Source organism: Lutjanus erythropterus, chromosome 23 (assembly GCF_056507025.1).
Source record: "Lutjanus erythropterus isolate fLutEry1 chromosome 23, fLutEry1.hap2, whole genome shotgun sequence".
NCBI classification, from domain to species: Eukaryota; Metazoa; Chordata; class Actinopteri; order Lutjaniformes; family Lutjanidae; genus Lutjanus; species Lutjanus erythropterus.
The window spans coordinates 19,901,228-19,919,661 of record NC_139339.1 but is presented as its reverse complement, the minus strand read 5'-3'; the positions used below and the strand labels follow the sequence as shown (position 1 = coordinate 19,919,661).

The 18,434-nt window shown below is 44.8% G+C and overlaps 1 protein-coding gene across 2 annotated transcripts in view; it reads left to right on the top strand.

The window, feature by feature from the left end:
* Positions 1 to 3,178: 3,178 nt before the first annotated feature.
* kdm6ba (lysine (K)-specific demethylase 6B, a) overlaps positions 3,179 to 18,434 on the top strand; it is a 16,453-nt gene continuing 1,197 nt past the window's right edge. The window contains exons 1-22 of one of the 2 annotated variants that reach the window (XM_084713199.1): positions 3,179 to 3,265; positions 5,568 to 5,689; positions 6,903 to 7,026; positions 7,237 to 7,332; positions 7,472 to 7,757; positions 7,880 to 7,957; positions 8,181 to 8,351; positions 8,495 to 8,671; positions 9,228 to 9,815; positions 9,964 to 13,544; positions 13,832 to 13,958; positions 14,208 to 14,313; positions 14,555 to 14,760; positions 15,137 to 15,243; positions 15,338 to 15,406; positions 15,590 to 15,738; positions 15,891 to 16,005; positions 16,182 to 16,369; positions 16,464 to 16,605; positions 16,811 to 16,937; positions 17,644 to 17,814; positions 17,981 to 18,434. The exon at positions 17,981 to 18,434 is cut by the window's right edge and continues 1,197 nt beyond it. In XM_084713199.1, the coding sequence (XP_084569325.1) occupies positions 6,908 to 7,026; positions 7,237 to 7,332; positions 7,472 to 7,757; positions 7,880 to 7,957; positions 8,181 to 8,351; positions 8,495 to 8,671; positions 9,228 to 9,815; positions 9,964 to 13,544; positions 13,832 to 13,958; positions 14,208 to 14,313; positions 14,555 to 14,760; positions 15,137 to 15,243; positions 15,338 to 15,406; positions 15,590 to 15,738; positions 15,891 to 16,005; positions 16,182 to 16,369; positions 16,464 to 16,605; positions 16,811 to 16,937; positions 17,644 to 17,814; positions 17,981 to 17,998 (6,621 nt within the window). In that variant the 5' untranslated portion in view covers positions 3,179 to 3,265; positions 5,568 to 5,689; positions 6,903 to 6,907 and the 3' untranslated portion in view covers positions 17,999 to 18,434. Of the gene's footprint in view, positions 3,266 to 5,567; positions 5,690 to 6,902; positions 7,027 to 7,236; positions 7,333 to 7,471; positions 7,758 to 7,879; positions 7,958 to 8,180; positions 8,352 to 8,494; positions 8,681 to 9,227; positions 9,816 to 9,963; positions 13,545 to 13,831; positions 13,959 to 14,207; positions 14,314 to 14,554; positions 14,761 to 15,136; positions 15,244 to 15,337; positions 15,407 to 15,589; positions 15,739 to 15,890; positions 16,006 to 16,181; positions 16,370 to 16,463; positions 16,606 to 16,810; positions 16,938 to 17,643; positions 17,815 to 17,980 lie in introns of both variants that reach the window. The other variant, XM_084713197.1, reaches the window with a different exon arrangement.

Sequence of the window (18,434 nt, the reverse complement as noted above, 5' to 3'; positions counted from 1 at the left end):
TTAGATAGTTTCATGCAACCTATTTAAAGATTGGAAACTTGTTAAAATTGCAGCTGTTGCCCTGCGGCAACAACGTGCCATCATGGAAAATTGCAATGTTGCCTTTAGGCAACAGTGAACCATTATGGAATCACTATAGCAACCACAACACTGACAATTGGCCTATTTGGGTGGAGAAAAAGGGCAGATGCTTATTGTTATGTTATTTAATATTTTTGCATATGTTTATGAAATAAACAATGTTCAAATTGGAAAAAGAATGTTCTTTTTCACTTATGCACCATTATGGTACAATGTTGCCTACAGGCAACGAACCCCAAAAACTTCCAAAAATAAAAATAAAATTTCTTCAGATTATGTTTATTTAGTCTATTTTGACACACTCCAAACATTTTTTCCTTCACTGGCATCATAATGCGTACCATGAAGGGTTAAAGCCATAATATGAATTATTTCTGTCCTAAAATATCTAAAAACACAAGAAATGTGTTATATATTTTGTTGAGGTGTGTACTTGCACTTACACTTACATGCACTATCCCAAATGTTTCCAACAATGTTCAAATGCAGAAAAATCAGTAATTTATTCAAAAATAGCGCTGCATTACCTACTAGCCGTTGCTAGCAAGTTGCTAAAACTTCCCCAAAAACATGGACTATGTCAGATATGTCAGAATTTTAAAAAAAATAGAAAAAACATTTAAAAAATTGCATTCAGTCAAAAAATTAAAGTTTTTATACTGGACAGCAGCTGTGTCAATACCAGCTCTAGTCTCATCCTCTGTGATTGTTTATATGGTCACTCCAGGACTCTCAGTGTTAGCTACCTTTTGCTCTTTCCCCAGGCAGTATCAATTAACACTACTACACTGCAAAAAGTCAGATCTCCAGCTCAACAAATCACTCTTCTTGTATTGATTATTAAATCTTGACATTTTATGAAAGCACATAGAAAAATCTGTCACCGGGTGAAATAAGTCTGCTTTATTCTCGTTTTTCAAGTGTCAGAAAGCAGGATAGAAGTAGATTTTTTTACACTTGGGTGGATGGATTTTTTTTTTTTTTGCAGTGTGTTTGCCTGTCTTCAGTCTATTTTCCTCTCATGGCCTCAGTGTGGTTGTCTGGCTGGGGACCAGAGCAGGCCAGTGGTTGGCAGGGAAGGGTGAGGGTGAATAAATTAAGGGTACTGCACAGAGACACACGTCATCTGAACATCTTAATTTCAACCATTTGTTCCCCCCCCAGCTCATGTCGGTGACCAAGCGAGCGTCCCACAAGCTCATGACTCTGGTTTGTGTGTCACGTGGGATTACGGTGGGATTGTTTGTTTTGCTTGTGTGTTTTCTTTGTTAGATGCCACGGAGGAATCAACAGAGCTCCTTTATTTTCCTTCTAGCTTTTTGGTTGACAACGGTTGGCACATTGTCTCCTCGCCAAAGCTTCCTGCTTGGCTCCGCCTCCCAGTTGATAGCTGCTGTTGCCGGGACAATAACTAACTTGCGTAACTACGACAACGAGGGTGTTGACAGGAACAGCTCTTTGATGTCTGATGTCGATTAGGGGGGGAATTTACTTGAACAGTATGTACCAGTGGGGAATTTTTGATAGAGCAGTGCCATGTGTCATCTGTTAGGTAATAATTGATAAATAAATCAGCTGTGTGTATACTTTCACCGAGGAGACGAAAACCAAGCAGAAGTCCTTAAATTACTTTCACTCACTGTACTTAGCAGTATAAAGGAACACTTTAGCTTGTTGTGGTTTGAAAGACGCAAAAGTGAAAGCAAAAAGCAATCTCACTTAAGCACTTCGGGCGTGCAGAAGCTGAATATTTGTTAAAGTTGTAAATGTTTAATTTGTTTTTAAGTTGTAAATTATAACTTTTTTTGATTTTTCAAGAGTTATTAACCGATCTGAAGTTCACTCAAAATTGATCAACAGATTGATCAACATACTCGTAAAATTTTCCCCATCATTTCAATTTAACTTGTGGTCTGGCAGTTTGATTTGCCTCGCGGCCGTGAAACCCCCCTCTGCAGGCTGTAATCATATCCTGTTTATCTATACACACACACACACATGCACAATCAACTCATGCGATGCACTTCATTGGAAGCAGAAATTACATCACAAAGTCCGAGAATTTCACGCTGTGACGGCGCAGGAACACGCCCCCGGTCACCTGACTGTAAGTGGTGTCCCAGGAGGGCGGCGTTTTGGGCGAGCGGTTTGGGGTAAGCCCTTTTCCAAGGCGCTGAGTCATCGGGGGGTTCCCCCGAAAAATGAAGTGCGTAATGCGCTGACACTTACGTACACTCCCTGTGTTTTCTTCATACACACGCAGTGCTGACACGAACTCATTGCTGATATCGTCACATTTCTTCACTTTGGTATCATCTGATAGAACCTGAGCTGGTGTGTAACACTGTCTGCTGTCCGTGCGCACGATCTGGTTTCAGAGTACTGAGTTTCTCACACTGTGCTGGTAGAGTGGCTGTGAGCAACGTGATAGCCAGGGTAGCAACTGGATTAGACAACCGTTTGGTCACAACAGACATAAACACACACGCTCTATAAAAGTGGTAATTACAACCTCGCCACTGTGTCCCTGTTTGCACTCTCTAGTCATGACTGGGTCTCTGCTAGATTTCTCTTTAGATCTCGTCATTTTACTAATTTAAAACTTCGTGTTTTGTCATTTTACCATTTCCCCACTGCTACTCTTTCATGTGTGATGGTTGACTTAGTCAGCCCTGCTCTTCCTGTTAGAGCCTTTTTTGTGTGACTGACTGCACCGTCAGTCTCACCATTGTGTCTGTGCGAGAAGAGAAAGAGAGAGCCCCCCCCTCTCGCTCCCATTGTGTCGGCCTCCCTTCGCCTCAGAGCCACCTTCGAGTTTTCCACACTGCTCTGAAACCAGGCGTCGTCACAGAAGTCAGGAGGGGTGAGAGTGATGACGATCTGCTGCCTGGAAAGTCAGAAAACAGACGCAGCAGGACAGAAGACGTTGTTATTTCATAGTGAAAGCAAAGACCACCCTCAGCCCTGAATCATATCGAGGCTTTAGGTTCATGACAGTTTTGATCATAACTCTGAGTATCATGTGTTTAGTGTTGCTTCATGTTGCTTTCATGACAGCTTGACATGACTGGGTTTTTTTTTCTTCTCTGTTTTTCAGGGTTGAGGAGACCCCAGAGAGATGATAGGCAGCCGAAGCTGAGACTTAACACAACTGTGAATCAATAACTTGGTGCTACTCTAAAAGGTATGCTCAGCATGAGTGTGTGTCTGCTTCAGTTTGTCTTGACAGTTTGCCTATCTTTACATAGCAGCACAGCCTGGTGGAGGATGATCCCTGTGCGGCACAGGGGCAGATATAGCGAGGGTGGTGTGAGTATGTGACACTGCATAGCACCACTCCTGACAAGCTAAAAGTGTACAGCGATTGAAATATCCCCTGCTGGGCTTTAAATAGAGACGGAGAGATCCAGAGTTGGTGGGAGGAGGAAGGGAAGAGAAGAGGAACTGGTGGGAGGAAGGACTGCGTATGACCAGAGCTAATTTTGGAAAACTGTTGGAAGAGTGCTGTGCTGCTGAGCAAGAAAAATGAATCATAACCTGTGTGTGTGTCTACGCTCTAACTCATCCTTTATACATTACTTGTCACGTACTTCAAAATGTTATCATTACGTGCCTGAAACATTTGGAGCTGCAAGTCACTCCCAATGTGACAGAAATCAAATATACTAGAGCTGCAACGCTTAATCAATTATTAATCGTCTATTAAATGAATCACCAACTATTTTGATAATTAAATGTTACAAGTAATTAAAAAAATTAAATGTCCCAATTACCTGATTTCAGCTTCTCAGATATGAATATTCTCTGTTTTCTTTAGCTCTGAATTGTCAACTGAATTTCTTTGAGTTGTGGATAAAACATCACAATTTTTCACATTTCAGTCAGGTGGGCAACTTCTGTATGATGTATCCTGTGTTTTCCCAGAAGTCATAGCATCTAGCTAGCAAGGGCTGGCAGAAAACACACCATTGCATTATCCTAAATGTTTCCAACAACGTTCTAGTCCAGTGAAATCTGTAATTTATCCAAGTTAAGTACACAACTCAACAAAACATACAGCATTTATAGACATTTTAATGTAGAAACATTTCATATTATAGCTACAGTGAGAGGGTGAAGTGATCAGGAGAATGAGGTGGGATATTTACATTTTCAAATTATTTAGATATGACAAAGTTTGGATTTGAATTGACTGTATCTGTTACATCTTCAGTACAAGAGTGTGTTTGTTAGCATTAGTTTTAAACCGGTGGTGGATGTGTAGGTGTGAATACATCCCGCTCAGGTTTTCTCAGGGATCTTTTTTGTTGTCTTTTTTGAATCAAGGTACTTTGAAACACAGACTTCTTTGTATCATGACACCTCCTGTCTTTTGTATTGTGTGTATGTGTGTGTGTGTGTGTTTGTGTATTCAGAAAGCAGGGAGGGGAGCGAGTTATCTGTTTCTTTTATGCGTTTTCCCCCTCAACTGCTTTCCTTTGTGTCGTCTCAGCGTATGTGTGTGTGGGAAGGTGTGTGGGCGTTTTCATGGCACCATTCCTACTCTCCACTCCACTCCACCTCCCTCCATCCCTTCCCTCTCCTCCATCTCCATCTTTTCTCCTTAATCTATCTTTCCATCCTGCTCAGACCGTCTGTCGCTGCTGCCCCCCTCTCCCTCTCCATCACGCCTGCCGTAATGAGATTAAACCTTAGTGTATCCACCGGGCACACACACACACACACACTTCATACACACACATCCTTCAGAGTGCTGCTGCAGCACACACACACAATCATCCACTTAAGAGAGCACACTATTCTCCCTCACATGCACTAAATCAGCACAAGCCTGACACGACCATGCAGCTTGCACACTTGGCATTGCTTCCAACACCACACGCACACACACTCACACACACTTGGCATGTGACCAAGGCCTCTCACTCTTAGTCTTTCCCTCTGTCTCTTGTTATCAGGAGGCCCATGGTAAGGATTACAGTAACCCCAGGTCTGTCCTCATAGGTGAGCTCCCCACTGAGCCATCTGGGCCTCAGTAATAATCCTGTTCTGCACCGACTGGCTGACTGGCGCCGCCTACAGGCCTACTGACTCATAGCAGCCGGCTACAGACAAAGGCATCCATCATGATTTTAAACTTTAAGATCATTTAAGTTAACCTAAGGAAGAATGTCCTAACTAAAGCAGAATCTGATGAAATTTTAGTGGTGAGAAGTAGATGTAAATAAAAGGTTTAATTCAGGTTGCCTCTGCAGACACACTGTCGCACTCCCCTGTCCTATATTCTACTTCCACCCTCCCCTCTCTGCTGGCAAGCTGTCCAACTCTCACACACACACACACACACACACACACACACACACACACACACCAGCTAGCCTATATAATAAAGAGCCCACTGGCATTTATTGACTTTTCAGTGTGTCCGTCCCTGTCTCGCCTGTTCTCATAGTGGCTCTCCTGTTCTCCTCTCTGTCTCTCTGCAGCCAATTGGCTTTTGGGTTCTCGGTGCTAAAGTCAGAGGAGTCGGACAGTACAGATATTCTCAGTGTTGGAGTGAGGCCCTCTCTGTGCTGCAGTGGAGGGCTTCACAGACACAGCTAGTTTGGTGAGTATAGACCCTCTCATTCACTTTAATCACAAACATTGAGCTGTGAGTCTATGATGTGTACTTCATGAGGCTTTTACATTACCTTATATAAGTTAGTACCAGCAGTTCACAGCATTATGTGACTATACATAAAGAAATGTGTTCAAATTAAAGTATGACATTTCAAATAAATAGTGTTATTTTTAAAGCTACTACAAGGAACGTATTGTGTTGTTTTTGGAGGCCCCTGTGGACAAAAACGGCAATGCTTCCTCTGTAACAACCACAAAATACAATGTTAAAAATAAAATTGTCTAAATGAAAATCTCCTCTTTCTTCTTTTTAACTGGCTAACATACTACTCACTGTAACTTTGGCTGTGAACACTTTCACATTTCATCTGATTTCACTAAGAATCAAACCTGGCTGTGGACATTACCAATGTTCTCGCCAATGGTCTTGTTTGGGTATGTGGGTCATATAGAGGCATCTTTTGATACCACAGGGAAAAAAGTCTTAGGTACAGAAAAATATTTATTTTTTAATTTTTACAGAAAAGTACAGTAAAAGTCTCTGAACTGTCTGATTTTGCTATGCTGCAAGCCAAAGGTCAGGAAGGAAAATCTGAAATGAGGTCTTGAATGAGCATTTAGAAAGTATCAATGTATCTATCAAGTGTTAGAATTGTGTTACACATTTAAACATGTGGGCTTGAAAAACTACTGAAGTACCAACATTTTTAACATTAGTGGCAATGCACACGAAAATAAGTTTAAATTAAATAATGTCATTTAAAGTAATCATCTGTAAACTGCTCTATTTAAGTTAGATAAAAGATAAGAACATGTAAAAGTAATTACATTTCTGAGTCAAAGTCCCTCAGCTAAAGCCTATAATTTTGATGGACTAACTAGTAATTGTAGTGCAACAGATTTTTAAGGCAATCTGTCCAACCCTGGTGTTTGTTGCATAATGACAAGTCTGCCACAAATCCACCATAGATGCCATAATATTAAAAAGATAATGGCCCTTTTAAACAGTGTCACATAAAGTGACTATATTTTATATTTGTAACGATATTTGATGAAAAGCTTTAGGTAATTATGACATTTTAAAACAAATACACAATGAATTATAGTTTATAACTTCATCATCCTCTCAGTCCATATGGGTTCTTTCTGTATGTAAACATGTGAATAAACATAAACGACTGTATTCCTAACATCTGCAGGCTGGATGCATCACGCAGTAGAGCAGTTTGGCGGGCGTGGCACACGGGATTCCTTCCCTCTGGACGGACTCAACCGGGGACCATGGGCTCCCGTGGGCGGCCGCGCCTGGCAGCCACCTGCCAGGTCTGTAGCCATGACAACACATAACACACCAACTTTTACAGACCTCTTTGTTAAAGTTAAATCCATCAGGTTTAACCTGTAATTAGAGCGGTTGAGTTTTTACAGCAGAGCTGAAGTAAAGGCTTTAATCTGCTTAACAACCTTGGTGTAAAAACGGCTGAGAAATGTCATCTGACTGTAGTGTGTGTGCCGTTTCTGTTCCTTTATCAGGTGTTCGCCTGGAATAAACCAACACCAACCCTTTTCCCATCTACCTCCTGGTCCTATGGGCGGACTGAACCATCCCAATAAATTCTTTAGTAATGGGTGAGACATGCATAAAATCTTCAGAGGTTAAACTAAATGTAGAAAGCAGAGGCTTCATTCATTTACAGGAAGCTTGTAGTGCCATTTTTCTTTGTTTTGTAATATTTTTTAACCCTTTTGTCGTTTTTTGGTTGTGCAGGCCCATGCGTGGAGGCGAGAAGCTTGAGCTCCCACAGCCAATGTTACCAGGCCTGCAGAGGGAGCAGTACAGACCTCCTCCCCATCATCTTCATCCTCCACCTCCCCACAGAGCATGGGAGCAACTAGGTCAGCTGTATGAATCCCACCTCCCTCCTCAAGGACATCCCGCTGTGCCGTTGCCCAATGAGCACTCACTTCGTCTCCATAACGGAGGCTATGCAGGCAGCGGCGGACCTCCCCCCAACCCCCATCATCCCCCCAGCAGACCAAACCAACTGCTAAAGGTGAGTAACGAGGAAGCACTTAATTTCAAGCCACGTTCATGAGTTAATCCTGTCCAAATAGTTTTCATAGATGAAAAAATGACTCTGTTGACTGTTTGTGTTGTTGTCACTGTTTGTTTTAGTTTGGGGGTCCTCAGGAGCAGCATGTTCCCCGGGGTCCACCATTGCTGGGAGATGAGATGTGGGCTCAGGTGCACCAGGTAGGAGCTCTGTAATTGGCTATGATCATATTTCATCATCCATATAGAGACATAACTCTCCCTATTCTGGCTGTCAGTTTTGCTGCGGCGAGATAGATGAGAGACATAAAGCCTCTGTCACTGAGCTCTGGCTGAATGTTTCAGCAGAGGAATGTTTTTGAAGCAGTTGCACTGCTTGTCATCATCAGCCACAACACTGATCCTTTGATTTTTCTGTTCACAGCAGAGGGGCTACCCAGGGAAGATGCTAGGAGGTCAGCTGAAGAGACCGGGCCCTCCTTTGGGAGAGCACTCTGTAATCCAGCACACTCCTCCGCCATCACTGCACCCGTCCTCTCGCCCAGCGTCTGAGGACTGTCCCAGCCCCAGCAAGAGGAAAAAGAGTTCAGATCAGGTATAAGACACAAACAAATTCATTTTTAATACCAAACTAGCTACACTGCGAGGCGTTTTCTACCCTTAGTTTTAGATATTTGTTTCATTTTATTAGTTTGATGTTTGAATGAGAAATGATGTAATGTCTCGCTCCCTCTGCAGGTATCCCACCCTGGGCTGCAGCGTTTCCCTGGCCAGTCTTTGCTATCTCAGCACCAGTCGTCAGTCCACCACCTCCCTCCTAAACCTGCCTTCTGGAACCCCCTTCACAAGAACAACAGCACTCCCTGGCAGCCCCAAACCTCTGACCGCAAGAATCCCCCATCACAGGAGTTCCAGGTCCGAACAGTAAGAAAATATCATCCGATCAGACATATTACACTCCAACTCACTTTGGCTGATTGCAGATGCAGATATCTGAGTATATTTTCATCCATCATATTCCAGAGAACTTCAAGTCTCTCCTGTAGTGGAATTAACATTTTTTTGCCCACTCGTATTGTGATGGTCCACTGGCAGATGCAGATATAGGTTGAAGGAATATGATTTGGCCCCTGCTTGCACGATGCTGAGCAATCATTGCAAGTAGCAAGGCTTTAAAATTATATGTTGTCCCAAAAGTTAATTGGCTGGTGACTTGGTGATATTACTGTGCAACCCTGATTAAATTTAATGGGAAAATTAATATTTTACTGTCACTGTCGAGCCAGGCAGTCTTGGTTAGAGATTTGGTCTGTTTTCTTGCTGATTTGTCTTGCACCAGTAGATGAGCTGAGATATTACAGTCAAATCCATCTCCAAAAATGTTCTGAATTATTTGTATTGCTGCCCTGTAAATATCTTTCATATAACTCATTCTCTGTTGCATTGTTGCTCATTCTGTATTGTTTAACAGGAAACCAACAAACAAGGAATGGGCAGCTACACCCAAAAGTCTTCTCCTGCCTCTTCCACCCCTTCAGACCTCTCCCCTCTACCAAATTCCTCTCCGGGAAGCTACAACCAGGGATGTGCGCCTCAGCTCCAGAAAGACACATTCCAACCTCAGGCTGTAAACCAGCAGTCCCCTCACTCCTCCTACCCCAGCCCCAGCTCCAAACTGGGGCTACCTCCGCCCTGCCAGGCCATGGAGCCTCATGGTCCCCACAACCAGAGAGGCCCTCTCATCGGGGGCCAAGGTGGCAGCCAAGCTACCTCTCACACTGCATCTACCCCAACCAGGGGAGACAGAGATCAACACCTACGTGTCCAGTCGTCACCAGCAAACCCTCCTGCAACCAGCAACAACAACAACAGCAGCAGCAGCAGCAGCAGCAGTAGTAGTGTGCCTTACAGCCACTTCCAGCCTCATCCAGGGCTGGGGCACCAGGGTCCCCCACCTCCACCTCCTCCTCCTGCCAGCAGCACCTCAGTACCTCAGCAACAGCAAAGTGGGCCCCATGAGGCCTGGAGATACCAGAGCAGACCCAGCAGTCACTCCCTGGTGAGTATAAGTCATTCATGCAGCAGCTCATTTGTTCTAAATCCATACTGATTCTCAGTTATCAATTCAACTGTTAAGCCATCTGCAGTTGTTAAGGTAGTGATAATTACTAAATGAATTGAAAATTGTTTCATATGTGTCTCTTCAGGAGTCGGGAATCTACAGGCCTCCAGGACTGCTACCTCAGCGCCAGCAGAGCCACAATCAGGTCGTGGATAGTCGGGTTCCAGGTCCCTCCCAGCATCACCATCATGTCAGCCCTCCTCTGCCCCCAACCAACTCCACCCGAACACCTGTCATCACCCCCAATATTCCCATATCACAGGCCTCCTGCTCCATCGGCAACTACAGCGGCAGCTCTAGACGTGTTACTATGGCTGGTGTCTCCTCGCTAACCACATCACCCCCTGCTGGCTGCCCTGTGAACAACGGCAGCAGTAATGGCAGTTGGCGGAGAGGAACAGAGGCAGTAGCCCAGACCTCCACCGGTGGTGTCACTAGCCCCAGCTCTCAGCTGGATGCTCTACTGCAGCCAAGATGTCAGAGAGGCCAAACTGCCACTGCCAACCAGGGAGTCAAGTCCCAGCCTATGAAGAAGACATCATACTACGCTCAGGCTGAAGTGGAGCAACCTCCCGCATTTTCCTCATCGTCGTCTTTGTTCTCCTCAGGGCCACAGAGGGCAGGGGACAGCGTAATTACAAGCAGAGTTTCAAATCCTCCTTCCAGCTCTCCTACTGAATACTGCCCAGCTCCTCAGCCATCCAATCCAGTCCTGTCCTCCAGACTGCACCATCAGCCAGAATCTGCCTCCACACGGGCCTACTCTCAGCCCCAGATTCGTCCACCAGCTCCAACCTCTGTCCCTCCGTCCATCGAAGAGGCTCTAGACAAGCTTGACGCAGAGCTGGAGGGCCACATGCAAGCTGAAGAGAGGAAGAAGAGGGACAGAGAGGAGCAGGAGAGGAAACTGAGGGAAGAAGAGCGCCTGAAGAAACAATGGGAGCTGAGACAGAAACAGGACGAGGAGAGGAAGAGGAAAGAGCTGGAGAAGAAGAAGGAGGAGGAGAGGAAAAAGAGAGAACTGGAGAGACAGGAGGAGGAGAGGAGACGGCAAGAATGGGAGAGGCAAGAGCAGGAGAGAAAGAGGAGGCAAGAAGAGGAGCGGAGGAGGAGAGAAGCAGAGAGGCTGGATGAGGAGAGGAAAAAGCGAGAGTGGGAGAGGCAGGAAGAGGAGAGGAAAAAGAGAGAATGGGAGAGGAAGGAGCGGGAGAGGAAGAAGAGAGAGTGGGAGAGACAAGAGGAGGAGAGGAAGAAGAGAGAGGAGCAGGAGAGAAAGAAGAGAGAGTTGGAGAGGCAGGAGGAAGAGAAGAAAAAACAAAAAGAGTTGGAGGAGGAGAGGAAGAGGATGGAGCGTAAGAGGGAGGAGGAACTGTGCAGTGCGAAAGGCAAAGAGCAGACTGCAATTGAAAATCTGGAGAGGCTGCTTTCTGGCAACACTTCCCCAACACCCCCCCCTCCTCGCCTGTCTTCTGTTGCTGCACCTTCTTCAGGTCCATTGCCCCCCAGCTCCCAGGCTTCTCCCCCTTACCCTTGGCTGAGCCGTGGTGGCATGCTCCCATGTCCACCAGGCCAAACACCCGCCACCACAACTCCTGTAGAAAGACTGCGTCCGCCCCCTCTCACACCTCAGACTGACTACGCAAGAGAGAAGCAGAGGCAGAGGGAGATGTGGAGCAACAATGGCGGAATGACTTTCAGTCCCTCATCAACAACCCATAATTCCTCAGGGATGAATCAGTCGCTGTACCCCAACAAGCCCCCGGCAATGCAAGCCGCACCCAACCAATCCAAAGACTCGGCTAGGGAGAGAGACAGCAGCCAACAGTCGCTCCCTACCTTGGCACTTAGAGAGCCGCCCAAACTGTATCAGGCTTTCCCAAGAGAAAACCTTCCACCTCCACCTCTTTCCTCCACTTCCAGCTCCACGAGGGGAATCCTCAATAAGCCGGTGACAAGAAGTACTTTGGAAAATTCTGACAGTGCTCAGTTTGAGGAAGAGCCCTCTGAGATGTCCACACTGCTCCCCGATGGTCTGGCTAACATTATGGCCATGCTAGATGAATCTATCAAGAAGGAGGAGGAGATGTATAACAGTGAAAAGACTGCATCCACAGGTCTTCTGGACAACTTTACTCCAAATGTCCAACCCATCAAGAGCTATCTGTGTGCGCCAGACCTCATTCCTGCGACGAAGCATCAGCCCAATCAGGAAGACTTTGGCGCTAATCCGCATGCTAGCCCTCCTGTGCTCAGCCGCCAAGGCTCTCTGGCATCCCCTTGCAGCCGAACATCTTCTCTCAATGAGGAGGATGAAGAGTACCTTAAACCCTCTCCGACTGTCCATAAACATTCAGTGGACACAGGAATAGGAGTAGGGAACACCAACTACCGCCACAGTGACCTGGCTAAACTTTATGGACTCCCCGAGCAGACTAAAAGTGAGGCTGATGAGGAGGATGATGAAGAGGATTCTGAGACTCCATCTTGTTCCCCACCACCCCAAAGACCCCACCTCCACCAGACAGGTGTAAATAGCATGTTCAAGTCCCTAGCAACAGTCCTGGAGAGCCAAAAATATGCTTACCGTGGTGGGCCATTTGGAAGACCCCCTCCATCAGCACTGGTTGGGGTCAAATATTCCTCTTCACTGTCACTGGGTCCTGACATCTGCCGCCAGCAGCAACAAGGTTGTTCTCCTACATCAGATTCAACCAATCCACCCTTCAGTCCAGCTGTCCCACCTCTAAAGTCCTCTTCTCCACAGCTAGAGGACAAGAAACTAAAGATAGAGGATGCTGATGTTTGGAGAGATGATGGAGAGACAACAGAGGAAAGTATAAACTCTACCAAAAAGGAGAGTGCTCCTACTGTAAATCCTATTAAGCTGGTCAAGGAGGAGAACCTTCTAACAACCATCTCTGAGTCTTCTCTGGCAGAGTTGGGCAAGAGCTGCGAGGTCATCCTTAGTCGACAGTCAGTTCCTACCAAGAACTCCCTTGATAAACCTGACCGCCATGGCAAAGTGGAGGACAGACACAAACCTGAGAAAGTAAAGGAACACAGAGAGAAAGACAGAACCAGGGACAGAGATCGAGAGAGGGAGAAAGAGAAGAAGAGGAAACACGGTCACAGCCACAGTAGCAGCAGGAAGCATGAAGACCGGAAAGAGAAGAAGAAGCATAGAGAAAAGAGAGAGGAGATGGCTTTCTCCTCTTCATCATCATCGTCTTCTTCCACTCATTCCAGCTCGAGCCACAAGCGGCACAAGGAAGGCAAGAGCCACAAAGAGAAGAAGGACCGCAGAATTCTGGGTGACCTCAACCTCCAGAGCAAGGAGGGGTCCGAGAAGAACCGGGGTCAGTACGACACAGATAAAAAGAAACGTAAGGAGGCGTCAGGTGCCAGCTCCACAAGTGAAGGCGAGCATGCAGAATCTTCCTCTGAGCACAAAAAGGGCTCTACATCGGGTTCTTCATTAGGTTCAACGGACTTCATGAAATTGAAGGCACTGTCAGACGGGCCACCCAAGGAGCTGAAGATTCGCCTGATCAAAGTGGAGAGCGGAGACAGGGAGACATTCATCGCCTCAGAGGTGGAGGAAAGGAGGATCCCACTGGAGGAAATCAGCATCAAGAACTCTGCCAGTGAAATCATCAGGTCCTGCAAGTAAGTGCTTGGCCGAGGAAGAGTTTTCTATCTGATATTTCACATTTTACAAATTTTAATGTTTTTTCATACTACCCAGTTTAAGTGACCTTTGATGCATTTCTTTGAATATTGTGAGAGCGTTTTAGAATGAGGTTAGAGTAGTAACGGGGCGACAGTACCACAGCATAATTGTACTGAGCAAAGAAAAATGATCCATCAGGTAGCCCTCGTACACTGTAGCAGTAATAGAAATCAATGTTTTGTACCTTTGCATCTCTCAACATGTTCTCTTCTTTTTATTCTAGGGGAGCCAGAGTGAAAGGGAAGTTCAGGGAATCTTACTTGCTCCCAGCCTTCTCTGTCAAGCCCATCATGACCACAGAGGAACCCATTCCTAGAGAGAAACTCAACCCTCCCACACCCAGCATCTATGTACGTTACTACATTTCTTGTATACACTAACTTTCTTTGGCCTCATCATTGGAGACATTTTCCATTATTATACACAAATTATATATCCTTTAAAACAAAAAAAAAACCACATAGTTGGCTGAGTATGTAGTATACACTGAAGACAATTGATAACATACGTGCTGCCCTCTTGTGGTGATTCATTGCGCATGAAGACAGACTCATGCTGTTAGTGTTGCTGTGTACTAATGTGATTTTTCTTCCTCGTAGTTGGAGAGTAAGAGGGACGCCTTCTCCCCTGTGCTGCTGCAGTTCTGTACAGACCCCAAGAATCCTGTTACTGTCATCAGAGGCTTGGCTGGATCTCTCCGACTCAGTAAGTTCACATTTACAATGCCTGTTAAGACATTAAATTTAATTAGCTACAAAACTCATGGTAAGCTATCCTGATACTTTATTTGTGAGTCTAAGCATCTGGCTAATAGAAATAGTCTTGCACAACATTTTGGCTCATTAGTTACAGATGTAGTATGTATTTGCATCATCACTGCTGCTCTAGTCTAAACAATTAGGTACATACTTTTGAATTACAAAATGTTGCCTCTCATTGTTTTTAGACCTGGGGCTGTTTTCTACAAAGTCTCTGGTGGAAGCCAATGCCGAGCAGGCAGTGGAGGTTAGGACCCAGGTGCAGCAGCCTGCTGATGAGAACTGGGACCCCAGTGGGACGGGTCAGACGTGGCCCTGTGAGAGCAGCCGCTCCCACACCACCATCGCCAAGTACGCCCAGTACCAGGCTTCCAGCTTCCAAGAGAGTCTGCAGGTAAATATGCTCTACTTCCATTTCTCCATTCTTATTCACTGTATACTTCTTATTTTGCACATGACTGAACAATATGCATTACACATGCAGCTTATTTGTTATTTTGCACAGTTTCATACAGTTTTTAGCACAACTATTATTATGTTGCCCACCTCGGTCATTTTTTAAACTTAGTTTCTAGCATATTTTTAAAGAGAGTAATTGATGGCACCAGAAAGAGAACAAAGAATTTCAACTCAGTGATAACTTGTTTATTCACGCATGTAACAATAAAGCATTTGAATGCTTTATTATGTTGGGTGGAGAGCCAGAACTTCCATATTTCTGCACTCTGTACTGCAGTTCAGCTGATAAACATGTTGTCATCTGTCTTTAGGAGGAGAAAGGCAGCGATGAGGAGGATGATGAAGATGATGAGAAGGAGAAGAAGCCATCCAACAGTTCTGATACTCCCAGCAAGGATACCTCTAAAGAAAGTAGCAGGTAATGACAAAATATTAGAAAAGAAAAACAATTACTAAAACATTCAAGTGTTTTGGAGTTTTATGTAATTTTTGAATGTTTCTCTTTTTGTCAGTTCTGACCAGAAACCAGTGGGGAAAATAATTAAATTTGGCACCAACATTGACCTCTCAGATCCCAAGAGGTGAGTAACTTCAACATATCATACTGAGACAATAGTGATCTCTGTAGCACAACATGGTGGTCTCCAGTATGTGCATTGCCCTCTAGTGGTCATGTATCAATACTGCAGAAAAAGCTCCTTTGTACTCAATGCTGTTAATCTTCATACATTACTTAAGAGTTCTGACGTGTTGTCTGTGCTCAGGTGGAAGCCCCAGCTTCAGGAGTTGCAGAAGTTGCCGGCATTCATGCGTGTAGCATCCAGTGGAAACATGCTGAGCCACGTCGGACACACCATCCTCGGCATGAACACTGTCCAGCTCTACATGAAGGTTCCAGGGAGCCGAACACCAGGTAAAGAACACAGACACTGCTTATGTCTGTAATGAGTGGAGGACACATTTAGTCAAACAGTAATATGCGACACAAATTGCTACATGGATTAAGATCCTTTAAATTATATTTTTTAATTAAATGCCTTTGCATATTCTGTCCTTTTTCAACAGGTCATCAGGAGAACAATAACTTTTGCTCGGTGAACATCAACATCGGCCCTGGAGATTGTGAGTGGTTCTCAGTCCATGAGAACTACTGGCAAGCCATCAGCGACTTCTGTGAAAAGTGAGTACAGACACAAAATGAAAATGCAATCTGGCATAATTAAATTATATTTATATTGTAGGTATTTGGATCATTTAGAACCTTTTCAGCTTTATTAGATCTGAGGAGTCCAAAGATACTAAACTCTACAACTTTCTACACACAGCTCTAACATCCTTTTCCTCTTGTGTCCTCAGGCATGGAGTGGACTACCTGACAGGGTCCTGGTGGCCAGTGTTAGAGGACCTCTACAATGCCAACATCCCCGTGTACCGCTTCATCCAGCGGCCTGGAGACTTGGTGTGGATCAACGCTGGAACTGTTCACTGGGTTCAGGCCGTTGGCTGGTGCAACAACATTGCCTGGAATGTCGGACCTCTCAGTGGTAAGCGGTGCACCATCTAGTGGTCAAATACGCGTAACATCAACAATATTAGGAATGTTTTGTAAGACGGTGTTTGTTTCACGTTTATGTGCAGGTTACCAGTACCAGCTGGCCCTGGAGAGGTTTGAGTGGAACGAAGTAAAGAAGGTCAAATCCATTGTCCCCATGATTCATGTGTCCTGGAACGTGGCCCGCACAGTCAAGATCACTGACCCAGACACCTACAAGATGATAAAGTGAGTGCCGGTTTGTTAGTTAAGACATATCTAAACCCAATGAGTGCTGTTGAATTGTAGTGCATACTATATACTGAAAGGTGTCTTTTGAAAAAAAAAAAAAAAAGCCAGCTGCACTACAGCATACGCAAACCAGGACACTTTAACCATACTGTGATGGCAACTTAATGTTAATATTGGCTTCTTTACTTTCTGTCTCTGCCAGACACTGCCTGCTGCAGTCCATAAAGCACATCCAGATCCTGCGGGACCAACTGGTGGCTGAAGGCAAGAAGCTTTGCTATCAGAGTCGGGTCAAGGACGAGCCCGCCTACTACTGCAACGAGTGTGACGTGAGTAGCTATATCACTCGAACTGTGAAACACTGTGTCTATAAGGCATACGCTCAGTTGCAGCAGATCCTACATTGACAAAGGTGGAAGTGTTGATTTAACTTTATCATCAAGGAGAATTTAGTTAGAAACAACTCAGTATAACAGTGTATAAACGACAACAGCACCACAATGACCATAATGTTAAAGGGATAACTCAAATTGCAGGGGTTGTATGAGGTACCTATTGACCGACTTTTTCATGGTCATTTCAATAGATCGACATGTACAGCAGTGAAATACTTGTCAAGGAAGCCAACTGATGTACTGTTGTGGACAGGGTCAGATGCAAACTTTTTTTAGCCACCTAAATTAGACGGCAAGTTAATAAGATGAAAATATTCTTAATATAGTGGACATTTGAATGTTTTGCTGCTGACCCTGTCCACAGCAGGACATTGATTAGCTTCCATGCTACTGATACTCCTGTCTAGGACTTTTTACACTGATAAAATTCTGGCACAGTCCAAAGTGGGCTAGCTCCAAGTTTGTGGGGTTAACTGCAGCAACTAAACCCAGGGATAAAATCTGCCACTGTGAATCTTATAGCCCCGGGGTAACACGTTTTTCAAATAATATATTCTTTTCTTTTAACATCATCGGCTGACATAATTCCTTCCTGCAACCATCCTAAATGTTTCTCTGCCTGTTCTCTCCTCTATCACAGGTGGAGGTGTTCAATTTGTTGTTTGTGACAAGTGAGAACAACAGCAGGAAGACATATGTGGTTCACTGTGAGGACTGCGCACGTCAGCGTAGCCCCAACCTGACCAACGTAGTGGTGCTGGAGCAGTACCGCATAGAGGAGCTCATGAACGTGTACGACTCCTTCAGCCTGGTAAGCACTCATGTACCTCTGCTCAGTTCTGCTGGTTTCCTGCTTTCTTGCTCTTTTCTGCGGGATCTATAGCCTGCAGTTGTACCATGTATTCCTTCCTGACCTGAACAGAAAAGACCATGAATGTAATAATTTGTAAATTAATTGTGTCTTCCTGTCTCACCAGGCCTCCTCCTCCCGGTGACAGCGCTCCCCTCCTGCGTCTCCTCAGCCATAACCAAAACTCCTGCAAGCCAGGACAAAAGACACAGTTTCACTTTGGTTTTCAACTTACCCTTCATTATTTAAGATCATTTTTGCTACTACTACTGCTAATACTTGCCGAACAGCCAGTTGAATACGTTTACTCATCATTACTGTTTACAAAAAGAAATACCAAGCCGCCAATAAAAACATACCAGTTTACTCTCAGATGGTGCTTTCAACCAGAAACCCTGAGAACCAGGGGGCAGTTGGTGCTGCCATTGAACAAACTGTGGAGGGTAGTTGATGGCTTCAATGGCGTGTTTCTGTCAGTACCAGAGAGAACTTTTTTCTGTTGTTGTCTTGAATACTGAAATTTGTACATGCTGTTTGCAATTTTTGTGGGGTGCTGTCTTTTTTAAAATAATTTATTGTTT